The sequence below is a fragment of the Grampus griseus genome (assembly GCF_964374135.1).
Source record: "Grampus griseus genome assembly, chromosome: 2".
Taxonomy (NCBI): Eukaryota; Metazoa; Chordata; class Mammalia; order Artiodactyla; family Delphinidae; genus Grampus; species Grampus griseus.
The window spans coordinates 170,404,145-170,419,015 of NC_139018.1; the positions used below are offsets into that span (position 1 = coordinate 170,404,145).

A 14,871-nucleotide genomic window follows, 5' to 3' on the forward strand; every position below is an offset into this window, starting at 1 on the left:
AATGAATCAACGGACAAAGGCTTAATCTCCAAAATATATAAACAGCTCATGCAGCTCAATATTAAAAGAACAACCCAATCCAAAAATGGGCAGAAGACCTAAATAGACACTTCTCCAGAGAAGACATGCAGATGGCCAAGAAGCACATGAAAAGCTGCTCAACATCACTAATTATTAGAGAAATGCAAATGAGAATGGGCATCATCAGAAAATCTACAAACAACAGATGCTGGAGAGGGTGTGGAGAAAAGGGAACCCTCTTGCACTGTTGGTAGGAATGTAAATTGATACAGCCACTATGCAGAACAGTATGAAGGTTCCTTAAAAAACTAAAAATAGAATTACCACCTGACCCAGCAATCTCACTACTGGGCATATACCCAGAGAAAACCATAATTCAAAAAGATACATGCACCCCAATGTTCATTGCAGCACTATTCACAATAGCCAGGTCATGGAAGCAACCTAAATGCCCATCAACAGACGAATGGATGAAGAAGATGTGGTACATATATACAATGGAATATTACTCAGCCATAAAAAGGAACGAAATTGGGTCATTTGTAGAGACATGGATGAATCTAGAGACTGTCATAGAGAGTGGGGTAAGTCAGAAGGAGAAAAACAAATCTTGTATATTAATGCATACATGTGGAACCTAGAAAAATGGTACCGATAACTGGTTTGCAAGGTAGAAATTGAGACACAGATGTAGAGAACAAACGTATGGACACCAAGGGGGAAAAGCAGTGGGGTGGGGGGTGGTGTGATGAATTGGGCAATTGGGATTGACATTTATACACTAATACGTATAAAATAGATAACTAATAATAATAGATAATAATAATAAAATAGGTAACTAATAATAACTAATAATGCTGTATAAAAAAGAGAAAATTCAAAAAAAAAGGAATTGAGGTATAATTGACATAGAACACGATTAGTTTCAGGTATACAATGAAATGATTCGATATTTGTACATATTGTGAAATGAGCACCACAATAAGTCTACCTAACACCCATCACCACGCATAGTTACATAATTTTTTTTTCTTGTGATGAGCACTTTTAAGCTCTACTCTCTCAGCAACTTTCAAATATGCAGTACGGTATTATTAATTGTAGTAACCATGCTGTACCTTACAACCTCATAACTTAAATCATTGTTTTCTGTTCTGTCATTCTTCCTGGAAACTTTTAAAAAATAATAATATTAGTTTTATTAATTTATCGTAAACTGCATAGCATATAGATTCCCTACTCTTATGTTTTGAAAAATTAATTTACAGTGCCATAAAAATTTACAGGAACTTGAGTCATATCTGCCAACTGCCATAGCTTTTTGCCATGTAATTGCAGGTACTTCTATCAATATTATAATAAATGTTCCTCTCTTGATTTAAGTTTAACTGATTATGTTAGACTTGCTCCTTGCACTTTGTGGCCATTTCCGTGTTTGAAACTGTTTGTATGGTCAAGATGAAATAAATACATGTCAGAGCATGTTCAAGACATACATTTTCACTAATTAAATTTTTATTGTCTTTTCAGTGGGATCTGGGGAAGAAAACTAGGCAAATACATGTGTTCAGTCTGTCATCCTGACTTGAAAAAATTCTGTTTTATACTGCTGTTTTTCTATATATTTGGTTACTTCTTGCCCTACCCATCCCTATGTGTCTCTACTTGTGAAGCGCTGGGAGATTATGTTGGTTTTACTATCGTTTGTTACAATGATCAAAGATTCTTGAGACAGTACACTCATTATATGTGAGGTCTGGCATAAATTTTTTAAAAAGACATACATTGAAAGAAACCACAACATTTTAACCTTTTTTACACATACAACCAATGGCATTAACATTCACATTGGAATGAGTGGGAAAACTGAATCTAAAATGCTGAGTTATGGGACTTCCCTCTCTGTCCACTGGTTAAGACTCCGTATTTCCACTGCAGGGGGCAGGGGGTTGAAACTTGGTCCAGGAACTAAGATAAAATAGTGCATGACACGCAGCGTGGCCAGAAAAAAAAGCTGAGTCATGAATGCCGTCCACAGTTTCACGAAGGGCTGACTAAGCTCAGGCTAGATCCACCACAGACCCCACTGCTTTGGGCCCAGGAAATCTGCAAATACCATCCTCGATTCTTCCACTGGAGCAGAGAATTGTGAGAGTCAGGAATGGACACCCCAAGGACCCACTGCATGGGCAGTGTTCCAGGCTCACTTCAAACTCTCACCAGTTCAGTGTCTGGGGACCGGCTGATGACTGAATCTTTGTCTTCTTGAAATGCATGAAAGGTCACCTTTTATGTTTTCATTGTTATTTCTCTCCCGTGGCCCCCAGGGCAGGTTCAGAAGAGTGAAAAGGTTATATTACAAAAAATAAAAAAAAAAGTAGTTGCTTTCACACCTACAATACGTACTGCCCAAAATTTGGGCGTATCTGAGCCTGGGAGGGGACTGAAAAGCAGTACTTGAAGTTAAAACCACGTGCATTTGCGAATTCTGTCCAATCCAAAATCTGCGCACTGAGAAAACTCACCAGGACCTTGGCGGGGCTCTGTCTGTGAGGCTCCAGCGCAGGCACGTCTCTCTTCCTGACCAGATGAGGGATGGTGGAGTTTCGCAAAAAGGCGCTCAGCTCGGGGGTGTCTTCGGCGGGGGCAGCGGGCTGCAAAGAGCGAGCCAGAAACAGCACATCAGGTACATGAGCGCTCGGCACCTTTTCACTTGCCTTGAGTGCTAGGCAATTTTTTTTTTTCTTGACTGTGATTCACCTGAGAATTCAGACCCGTTCTCATTGACCAGCAGCATACGCATCAGCAAGAGGAACCACGCTGGCGGCAAACAAGCCTTTCCATTCTCCACTTATAGGAATCCCTGAAGCCCGGGGAATGCACTCCTGGAAAGTTTATCTTTATAAGCATAAGATTTTAAGCAGAAGTGATTTCCCCGTAAGGGCAGAGAGGGTGGAAGTGACTTTCTAAGCGTGAGCTGTCATTTTCCCATTACTTTGCTCTCATTGTCGATCAGGGAACCGAGGGATATTCTGTGTGGTGAGATGCATCCTGAGGTGGCAGAAAAGTGAGGTGCTGATGGTGGGGAAACAGCCAGATGTGGTCAAGGACTTGGGCGTGTCTGGGCCCCAAACCCTGTAACTGTTAAGTAGTGCTCCCTCAGGAGAGAGCTGTGTTGCAATGAACATGACTCTTCCCTAGCACACCACGTGAACAGTGTGCCATGATGGAGCTTGTTTTCAGCCCTGAGTTTGTTTTGCAAGTGTTCCAGAACTTACGATATTATCTCAGGCTCCATGCTGGCCCTATCTGATCACCGAATAAATATTTTGAGAATTCCAGTAAATCACACATAGTATCCCATTAAAATTCTTTATTTTAGACCGACTGAATATAAAACCTAATTTTTTGCTCCCCACTACCTGTCCCTGACAGCACATCTTCTTTTACCCAGTCTTTTTTTTGTAGTCACAGGAAGAATCCTAGTATGCTCGTCTCCGTGGAATGAAAAAAGATATGCCTACACTGCAGCTGAAATGATAGGGCTCATCATGTCCTAAGAACCTAGAAAAATCTACTGGATAAACAGAAAGATAGAGTCCAGGCTTCTTGGTATGACACAGCCCCCTATATGCTGACCTCCGTCTGCTGCACCAGCCTCCCCCTTCATCAAGAGGCCCGGGCATCCTGCTTCCCAGCAAGCAGAACGATGCTCCACTCCTGCCCTGCACCAGGCTGACTCCCTGAGGCCTGTCTGATGTTCCAGATGATGGCTGTGCTCTCCATCAGCACCTGTCAAGCTGTACAGTCACTGTCTGCCAACTGGTCTGAGTTGCCCCATGAGAAAATGTCAAGTGAGAAGCATAGAGTCATATATAACATCCAACAAATATCAGAAAAAAAAAAAAAAGAGGAAGGAGACCCAGCCGGGAAAAGTCACAGGGGGAAATCAGATGTAGGAGACACCCCAGGAAAGAGATTCTGCAGCAGCCTCAGGAAAAGAAAGTTGCAGAAATAGTGACTGATGGGCTAGATTCTTTGCTCTTCCTCCCATGGACAGGTTAGGGTCTAATCCCCCCCTTAAGCCTGGGCTGGCTTCAGGGACTTGCTTGACCAAAAGAATGTAGCAGAAAAGAAAAATAGATGAAAAATAAGTGACTAAGAATGTTAAATCCTGCCGAGGAATAAAGAAAGGTTAGGACTAAAAGGATTCACTGAATTTGTCACTTAAGTCTTAAGTATGGACATACGATCCAGCAACTCCACTTCTGGATAGTCACCCGAAGAAAACAAAAACACTAACTGGGAAAGCTATCTGCCCTCATGTTCAGTGCAACACTGTTTCCAATAGCCAAACCTGGAAGCAACCTAAGTGTCCACCAGCGGATGAATGGACAAAGAAATTGTGCTAAACATATACAACGATATACAATGCAGAATTATTCAGCCATAAAAAAGAAGGAAGTCCTGCCATTTGTGACAACACGGATGGACCTTGAGGGCAATATGTTCAGTGAAATAAGACACAGAAAGACCTTATGATCTTACTTACAAGTGAAATCTAAGAAAACAAAAACAAAAAAAATCACGAAACAAACTTATCAGAGAATAGATTGGTGGTTGTGAGAGGTGAGGGTCAGTGGTGGGTGAAATGGGTGAAGGGGATCAAAAAGTACAAATCTCAGTTATAAAGTAAGTAAGTCCTGGGGATGTAATGTATAGCATGGTGGCTATAAGTAACAATAGTGTAGTGTATATCTGAAAACTGCTAAGAGAGTACATCTTAAAAGTTCTCATCCCAAGGGAAAAAAATTTGTAAATATATAAAGTGATGGATGTTAACCAGACATCATGATCATTTTGCAATAGATACAAATATCGAATCATTATGTTGTACATCTGAATACAATAAGATGTTATATGTCAATTATATCTCAATTAAAAAAAAACAAAAAAAGAAGTTATGGATGCCCTTTCCTGAGCAGGGGATTGGTATAGGTGGAAACTGAACCACAGAAGCTAAAGAATGAATGGGTTTAGAGAAATGGATAATTATTTGAAGAAGTATGAAATTAAATCTCAATCTTATTCTCATATTAACTAATTCCTAACGGCTAAGAGATGAGGTGCAGCTTCATCCTCCAAATAAGAAAGCACTGGAACAAAGCAAAATAAAACATGAATATTCTTAGCAGCTATTTATAAGGGAGACAAAAGATAGTAGCATAAAGCTTTAAGGGCATAAAGAGGATGCTGGTTTAAAAGTTACGACATTTATACAAAAGACTACTGGACAGTTTTTTAAAAATGATGTAGAGCTATGGAGTAATTTAGAAAGATATAAGATCTTAGTAAGAGGAAAAGGCAGGCTACAAAATTGCACACATAATACGATTTTTTAAAATGGCTGTTTATTTACATTGTGCGTCAGAAATAGGACTATTCAGAATAGCCATCTAATTGTTAGGCAGTGGTGGAGTTTTAATGATATTAAGGAAGTTTTGCTAATTACTTTTTAGGTATGATAATGGAATTATGGATTTCTAAAGAGTGTCCTTAATTATTGGCAATATACAATGAAATGTTTATGGGTGAAGTGAAAAAATAATGCATAAATAAATAGAAAATATAACAGTAAGTGGGTGGTGACATTACTGGAAATTAAGTATTTTCTTCTTTATCTTTTTACGTCTTGCCTGATATATTCCTATGATGGACGTTTAGTACCTCTTAAGATGAAAACCAAAAAAATTATAATAAGAGTAAAAGAGAAATAAGGAAGTAGGGGTAGCAAGCTTGGCTAACAGTAGAAGGGAAAAGAAATCCGTTCTTGTAAGAGGATACAGAGGCAGGTTATTTGCTTATTGTTTGTTTTGAAGATGGAGGAAATAAGTAACGTTATAGGCTCCAAGGAAGGAGCTAGTAGAGAGGAGGTTGCAGATACAGGAAACGGGGAATAGTCAATGCAGCAAAGTTAAATTTGGAACTGGGAGAACTTTCCTCTGAAAGTGCTGGAGAGGAGCTAAGGATGAGGGAGAGATGATTGGAAGGTGTATGTGTGGGCGGGAGGCGAGCGGTGAGGAGGAATTTGGAATGGGAAATGGGTCATTTGAAGACTGTCTCGCTTTAAGGTCACCTGCTAATAGTAGTGATGTTCAAGAGACTGGATAGGAGGTACGGGGAGAGGAGTGAAGGTCTGGAGAAGCCGGTTGAGGAGAGCCGAAGGGAGAGACCATCAGATGGCAGAGGGGAGTCTGCAGATGCTGCGGCCCAGGGAGCACGAGCCGCCCTCGGTCTGCAGCAAGCCCGCAGGCTAAGTGGTAGAGAAGCCAAAATCTGGGAGGGTGCAGGGACTCGGAAAGGATAGAGGACAAGGGAGGCGAAGTAAGGGAGCTTGTACAAGAATGTTTTAACCAGCTCATCGTGGATTCCAGGCTTGGCAGGAAAGAAAGCATGGCCAAAGGCAGCCTTGGGAGTCGGGTGGGTGGACTGACTCAGAGAAAGTTTTCATATCAAGGAAGAAAAGGGCTAGTGGAGAAAGGAAGTGAGGAAAAATAGAAAAGCAGGAGATTGATTTAGAGTCTTGGATGCTGAACTGAATATTTCAGAGGTCAGGTAGCTAGAGGTGATGTTCAGAGCACTGGGGTGATGAGGTGCCTGGGAGTGGGGTGAGGGTCAGCCCCATGGCCTTTGCAGTATTCCAGGACAATGGCAGGTGAGCCATGAGTTAGCTCAGGGATACTCAGTGGTGGAGAATCTGATAGAGAAACCTTTACAGCGTAAGATTAAAACTTGAGCTTAGACAGAAAATTCAGAATTGTGGAAATCTTTAAGATTCCCTTATATGTTTTCCATCATACACTCTGTGTGTGTGTGTGTGTGTGTGTGTGTGTGTGTGTGTGTGTGTGTGTAATTTTTGCTTTGAGATTTGTTATGTCCAATTTCTTCTTTTTTTAATAGGTCACTGAGAGACTTGTTAACTTTGTAAGTAACCAAACTATAGAGCAGAGATGCTGGAAAGAACTAGGGCATATGTTTTATTCCCAAGGTGTAGCCTAGTAGTAGTAGCAGCAGCAGCGGTGGTAGCAGTAGTAGCTGTAGTAAAATAATAACCCAAAGAGAAGAAAACTCTTCAGCTTCCTGTGTGTTCATATCAGATGCAGCTTGTGCACGGATAACGTTATGACACAACCTATTGTGGTGGCCCCTGGTGTACCGTTTCTCACAAATATTTCTAAGTGGTCTCTCGGTAAAACAAAGGACTTTCTCTGAGCTAGAGAATGAACGTATGACACAGCAGGGGTTGGCTGATAAAATGTGTCTTTCTTTTAGTGACATTGTTTTACAAACAGAGGAAGCCGCGCTTAAACACCATCATCAGAAAGTCTTCCAATGGCTCGCAACACAGTTTTCTCAAATGGCATTCCAGAAATTATTTCCAAGGACAAAACAAAATACAACCCAAAAAACAAGGTAGAAGTTATCCAAGAAATGTAAACAGTTAGTTAAAGGCTATTTTCCAGATGAATTTTCAGAGCCTGTTTCACAATGGATCATGAACCCATAAGTCAAGTTTTTCCTTAATCTGAAACCCTTAGGGGTGAGGGAGGCTGGCCCCTTAGCGCCCATGTTAGGCGGACTTCCAGTTCAGGGTAATGTTTGCTAAGTGCTGTGCAAGCTGGTGGTAAACACTCATGTATCTTCTTTAGAACAAACATGAGAATTGCTTCTTCCTGCAATGAGGAAACGATTGTTAGCAATATGGCTCTCTCCCCAGGGCTAGTCTGAATCTGACCCCAACAGGAGTTTTCTATTTTCATAAATCTTCACAAACTCTTACTCTAGGATAGGTTGAAATTTACAGATTAAAGGGATACTGTGTGGCTGGAATGTGCAATGCAGTTGGAAATGCAGCTTTGGAAGAAGAGTTGGGTGACATTGGATTAAGGGCTCTGTGGATCCAAACAAACGCAACACACACTCTGTTTTCAACTTGTTTGTCATTTGCCTTCGGATTTCGGATATTCCTAGTCCACAAGGGGCGGCGCCCTTCTCTCCTGTGACACTTTGCCTGTAATTAAATCGAAACAGACAAGTCCAAGGGGTCGGTCCACCATGCCATTTTCTTTAAGACATAAATGTTCAGGATTTGTTGGGAGAGAAAAAAAACCACAGCTGTTTTTTAACCTCCTGAACAGTTCATGCAAAGCATAACTGAAAGAATCAGTTCACTCCTTTGGTGATTTTGAAGCTTAGTTGTTGGACATGTGTTTTTACCTTCTGAAATATACATGAGAACTTGAAGCCCATCTTAAAGAGAAGGTAAGGCAAAGAGAAATAGACCTCAGAAAGTATGTCTTTGGTGGCTGAAAATTGGCCATGTGATAAGTAACACTACTACAGGTGGTGTTATAAGTAACAGGTGAATGAAATTCCTCTATCAGAGAGAGCAGGAGAGAAAGGAGAGAGAGAGGAGAGAGGAGAGAGGGAGGGGAGAGAGAGGGGGAGAGAGGGAGGGGAGAGAGGGAGGGGAGGGGGGAGGGAAGGGGGGAGAGAAGGAGGGGAGAGAGGGAGGAGGAGGGAAGGGTGAGGGAGAGAGAGGGAAAGAGAGACAGAGAGAGAGAGAGTTGGGCTGGGAGCTGCTGACCTACGAAGTACCAAGTGTCCTGCACTCTGAATTAACAAGAAGCAGTAGCACATGGAGGCAGTTATGAAGGAAGAAAATTCTCTTAAGGATAAGACAAAACTATGCAAGTTTGCCAAGCCACTGTCTGATTTAAAAAAGCAATTTGCAGGGCTGTAATCCCTGATGAACAGTTTCTGTGTTTCTGCTTTCCATGTCTGCACTCTCTGGTTGTAATTTGGACTTCCTGTGGGAGCGATCTTGTTCGAGAGATCAGTTCTCAGTGGTAACTTCCTGCTTTCCGCGGCTCCAAAGACAGTTCTTTCTACCTTGGCTTTCTCTCTTGCTATCAGTTGTCCTAGTCCAGTCCCCATGAGATCATTTTTACCTCAGGATTCTCCCTTCTTGAACTCAGCCCCAGAACATTCTACGGTGATCTTAACGCAGGTTGGATTTGACCACCTTGTTTGTTTTGCTCTCTGGGCACAGTCTTACGATCCGTAGCTCTGTGTCCCAGCATCTCGTACTTGGCCGTTCCTGACAAAATCTTGCCAATTAAAAAAATTCTTTACTCTCTATGCAAATTTGCTTCCTTAATCGTGTTTACTTTTTCAACTTCATCTTATTGAGAGATTGTAGCCTGTTTGAAGGACTCTCCCAACCCTAGGACAGAGTCCACCAAAATAAGAAAATTGGTAGTTTGAAATCATTATTTTACTGCCTTTAGAATAGTTGAGAAATACTTTACCCAATTCTAAAATTTTATTCCAAGAAGGATCTGGAACGAATTAGATTTAATGGATTGGTTGGAGTGCTGCAGACAGTTGAAGGTTTCAGAATATTTCAGATGGTAGGATGTGGGGAAATGGCCGCCTCCAAACCCTCTGTCCCTGCCCTAGACCATGGAGTCTGGAAGTAGAAACTTCACGGCCACCTGCTTCTGCCCCCAGGCTTGTAGAAGACAGAGAAATGAAGTGGAACTATCATGGGAGGAACAGAAAACCAGAGACCACAGCCTTTTCATTGGAGTTGGGAGTGAAAGCCAGGGTGACAGTGACACTCCCAAGTGCCACCCCTCATGCTTGCTTGAGCTGCACTCCGCAAGTGTCTGTGCACCTCAGTCAAGCTTTTCCTGAAGCCCATCATCTCCCCGGGCTTCTTTCTACCCCCACGCTCAGACGTTTGAACAGTGTCAGAAAGCAGGCTGAGTGGGTCCCCGCGCAGGCTAACATGAGGCAAGCACTTACAGATAAAAACCTCACGCCCTTCTGAATGTGTCCTCCCTGCCCGCAACCCTAATTTAGTTGTCGATGCTCTGTACTTGGGTAACAAATGAGTGGGATGTGGGTGAGATCTTGTGCCCACTTTCTCCTAAGACAGTCACAGGTCTTAGGAGAACACGGACATGGTGGTGGCTTTCCAACGTGGTCAGTGTCTCCTCTTCAAACCTTGTGGACATTCGGGTAACTCATGGGATAACCAAACAGTACACTTCCTGTTAGAGCTGAACCCGGTCAGGCCTACTTGCACTTGGAGGCTGAAGTGAGGAGAGTGCATTTGGAAGGCATACTTAATTTATAGGTGGGTTGTATTTCAGAAGGTTTTCAGCCTTGAATGTTTGGCACTCAGAATACCTTCGTCTTTAGAAATGATGTTTTAAATGGTGATTCAGTTCTCGGGCCAGCCCACAAGAAAATCTACTTTATCCACAGTATGGCTTTGATGCATACAACTAAGTATTTGCAATAAAAAATAAAGCCAGGGCAGTTGCTACGTGAGTAATTTTTAAAAATAGGAAAAAAATGGTTGTGTTAAGTACATTACATTAAATGCTGATAGACTTAATTAGAGTGAAGCCTTGTGGAGATTCTGCGGAGGATATCTGGGGAATTTCAAAGGTTTTAGAGTTGGGGGCATTGGTTCCTTAAAGTGGGTGGCCTAGAAAATGTTTCAGAGGAAATCCGATGGTTTCCAATTCATAAGCCAATCTCCTGAGAACTTGTGAGAGTTGGAAAGAGTCAGTGAAGGAGAGAGCTATTTTCTGTGGTAAGTGGATAAAAGTGAAAATATACATGGGAGAAGCGGACTAAAAAATTGTATGTGAACACAAGAGGAAGGGATTTTTTGTGAAAGGAAATCAACTGAATGGCTGAAGAGGAAAACATGGTGGGGAACTCTGGAAATCCTCTGGAAGAAATTTCAGGAAGTTGAGGTGGTGGTTCCTCCTCTGATAGGTCCATGGTTGGGACATTTTGGTGGCTGATCCAGTGGAGACTGGAGCATCCTCAGAAAAGACTGGTAGATGCAGAGGTTTTAGAGACACTCACCACCTATCCCTCTACTCATAAAGAAATTGTAGAACCACATAGTAAGGAATTGTACATTCGTCCACCCATAGGTAAGATTTAATACTGTGGTTTGATTCTGCCTATGTGAATGTATTTCTGTGGTTTGATCCTGCCCATGTGAATATATTTCTGTGGTTTGATCCTGCCTATACGAATATATGTCTGTGGTTTGACCCTGCCTATGCGAATATATTTCTGTGGTTTGACCCTACCTCTGCGAATATATTTCTGTGGTTTGACCCTGCCTATGCGAATATATTTCTGTGGTTTGATCCTGCCTGTGCAAATATATCTCTGTGGTTTGATTCTGCCTATGCGAATACATTTCTGTCTCCTTTTTCCTTATACCATATCCACCCCCTCTCTGCTCCCCAGTTAAAGAACTAAGTTTCTATAAAAATTAGATAGTTTAAAATAAAACTATCTATACTCCAATTAAAAAAAAAACCCTGGCAATTAGCTTTGATGCAAGAATCTGAAATCGATATGAGATTTAAAAGTTTACCTGGCCTATTCTTTTGACAACAACAAGATATAATAAATAATTTGCTAATTTCCAATTCATATTTAAGACAAAGAATAGACTGTTTAGCTTTGCATTATCCAGAAAGAAAGAAATTGCCAAGTAAATTAATAGTGACTTCACCAAGAAACTATTTAATATCTTAAGAGGAAAGTAATTTCCAAGTACTCTCAACTGTTTATAGCTACTCATATAAAAATTGATTATCAAGTTTTAAAATCTATTTATTGATAAAAGCTCATTTAGACTCTTTGGGTCATACTTGTTAAATACAGGTAAAAGTACTTTGAGAACCTGAAAGTAGTAACCTTTCAAGTTTTCCATGAATTCAGAATTTCAAGAATTCACAACTTGTTATACTTAGTTATTTTAGCATGCTCTTACTTTCTATTGTAATCAAATCTTATATTCAGTTTCTACAGATGGAGTTTTATAAAATAAGCATAACTGAGTTGCATTTTAAAAAGTACTAGCCTCAGAAAGATTTTTAATCAAAGTCTATACTTTAAGAAATAACTGGCTAGCAGGGAATGCAGGTAATGGGGACATACTCCCACCCAGTTTGCACGAATCTGCCAATGTTTAAGGCTAGTTATCTATTGGTACCATTACAGCCAGTGTAAACGTTTGTTAAATTGCAACAAAGAAAAAAATAACTCACCACCAACACACTGCACCAAGTTACATAATATATACAAATATATAGAAATAGTGTCAGATACACACTAAGCATTAAACTCAAAGAGAGTTAGAAACCTTCTGCATAATCATGTGCTCCAAGAATCTCAGGACTGAAATAGGGTCTCAGGTAACTGCAGAACAAGAGATGTGAACGTTTTCATTACTTAGATGTTATCTATTAACATTTAAAGATACTATTTTCTAATAAGCTACTGTCCTTGAAGATGTTAAAATTATCTCAGTGAAGAACAAAGAGAGAGGAAATGGGGTGGGGCGGGGGAAGGATGCCAAGGAGGAAGTATTTTAAATAATTTTGTGGAATACAAGTGGCCTTATTTATTAGTTCCCCATGAAGAATGAGGCTTGTTGCCCCACAAATCCGTGAATACTGGACCTCCTTTCAATCTTCCTCTCTTTGAATAAAAGGCATGTTGGGTTGAAGAAGAAATCCTTTCATAATGTCAGTGCCCCAGTGCCACTGGTTGAGAACAGAGGCGGACCTGCGTTCCGGATGATTGAATTAGTATTTCCCAAAGCCCACCCTCTGCTCATCGTGTCCCTGCCAGTACTAGAGAGTGTTAATGAAGTTCTCTTTTGAGGACATCTCATTAACAAGGGATTTTTTTTTTTTCCATTCAAATGTGACATTTTCAAGGGCTTACACTCATTAATTTCTTTCCTTCCCAGAAGGAACCCAAAGCCAGATTTGGGTTTTAATCTGGACAGAATCAGCTCTGTGGATGCTTGAGGTCCTGGGTAGTGCAAGTGTGACTCACAAACCAGCAGATGGTGATGGGGTTGGGGGTCTGCAGAGAGGCAGAATCTCAGACCCCCTCCAGACCCTGTGTCTTACAGAGACCTCCAGGTGATTCGGATGTGCTTAGAGTTTGAGAAGCCCTGACCTAGGTGCCTCTATAAGCTGGGGGTTCTCAGGGCATTAAGATGGCCTTTGGCAAATTATCGCATCTCACTACTTGCTATTGGCAACATCTGGAAAAGCCCATTTTGGCAAAGATCCTTATGTTTTTTGGCAATATACCAAAAAAGACTTTATAAATAGCATTTTGTACGAATTCTCCAAAACATGACATGGGGTCTATTTCTGATTTGGCTTTAGTCATGCTGCTAGTCAAACCATATGTAAGAGGTAATATCGAAAGAGGCTAAATGAATGACAGATTACCATGAGCAATAAAACCAGGAGAAACTGAAGTTTTCTGGGAGTGATATTTTAAGTTAGATCTGGTATTTTACCTATAACAGTAAAAGCAAAGATCTGATCAGTTATCACTGAAGTAACATAATTACTTTGCTTTTTATTTTTAGTAAGCCACTGTTTGTATTTTCTCCTTACCATGAAAAATAGAGCCAAGCTGCTGGTTAGACAAGGCTTCTTACCTTTATATCCTGTGGGTTGATATCAGGATTTGTTTGACATCGCAGAGGTCCCAGAGTTTGAATATGAAAAATGTAGAGGAGAAATTCATCCCGGGCAGAGAAGGGCCAGCCCACCTCCAGGAGGGTATCACTGATGGTGCTTGGTCCAATATTGTGCAGCTACAAGCAAGGAGCACATCATGGAATGGTTAGCACAAGGCAGCAAGATGAAATCAAACTCCATAGACTCTGGACCTCTTCTAAAGAAGCCTTTATTTTGGCTTTAAGTCAAAGCCAAAATATGGACTTTGACCATGAAAACAGGAAGACAGAGTCTCTATAAGCAAGAGGAGTTCTGAAAGCAAAAGATGAGCTGATGCTGAGAGAAGACGATTCAATCTGTGAAGCTCTAAGGGTAGAGTTCCTTTGCAAAGACCAGATTCACCATGTCTGATAATTGTGCAGTTTACCTTACATTTGCATTAATCTAATCACAGTGCTAGGAATGCCATTTTAATTATCTGCTTTCTAAACTTGGTTATTCTTTCTTTACATCGAAATCGGCCCCTTTCCTGACTACTGATTTGTCAATTGCAACCATATGCGATGCACTTTCTCTCACCCTCTGGAAAAATGGCTATCCATCAAATACCAGAGATGGTCCGGGCTCACCACAGTTCACTTCAAGTGTGCATTTCAAAGCTGAGCCCCTTCTGTTTTAATCAACGAATCTCAAGGAAAGAAAGGCCACAGTGCATAAGGAGATGAACATTTCGAACACAAGAATCCTATACTTGCAGGACACAAAACATTAAGTGGATTTAAATTTACTGTGGTTTTCAAAAATTCACTTCAAAGTTAGCTGGGACCGTTTGTCTTTTTTTTTTCACAGTTCTGACAGCTGTAATGATCCAGAAAACAATTTATTATTGGTTTTGCTTATTAGGTGGCGTGTTTAATTCACATTATCAAAGCAACATGGCATCCTGTGATAAAAGTATATTTTGAGACAAGAGATTAGCCTGTAAGAAATGTTCAACGATTACTTTTGGCACTACTGGTTATTACCCTAAAATTTTATGATCCATTTTGCTCAGATTAGAAACAGGGCTGCCCTGAGAATGATTGAGTTTGAATGTTTTCAGACTTTAAAATTTCACCATTCTTAAGGAGAAACTAGTGCACACAAGGTTTAATAAATTATTTGACAATAATTTTTCTTCCAGCTAGGTTCTTAATCTGAATGGCCTTGGGGACTGTGTTATCCTTTTGTTATCAAGAGAGCTTAAGCCAGAGCT

General features: G+C 40.8%; 1 protein-coding gene across 2 annotated transcripts in view; it reads right to left on the reverse strand.

The window, feature by feature from the left end:
- Positions 1-14,871, reverse strand: part of ITGA8 (integrin subunit alpha 8) — a gene marked incomplete at both ends in the record, with an annotated part of 178,244 nt that overhangs the window by 30,653 nt on the left and 132,720 nt on the right. For both annotated transcript variants that reach the window (XM_082648292.1, XM_082648291.1), the window contains 2 exons: positions 2,547-2,675; positions 13,595-13,753. In XM_082648292.1, the coding sequence (XP_082504418.1) occupies positions 2,547-2,675; positions 13,595-13,753 (288 nt within the window). The remainder of the gene's footprint in view (positions 1-2,546; positions 2,676-13,594; positions 13,754-14,871) is intronic.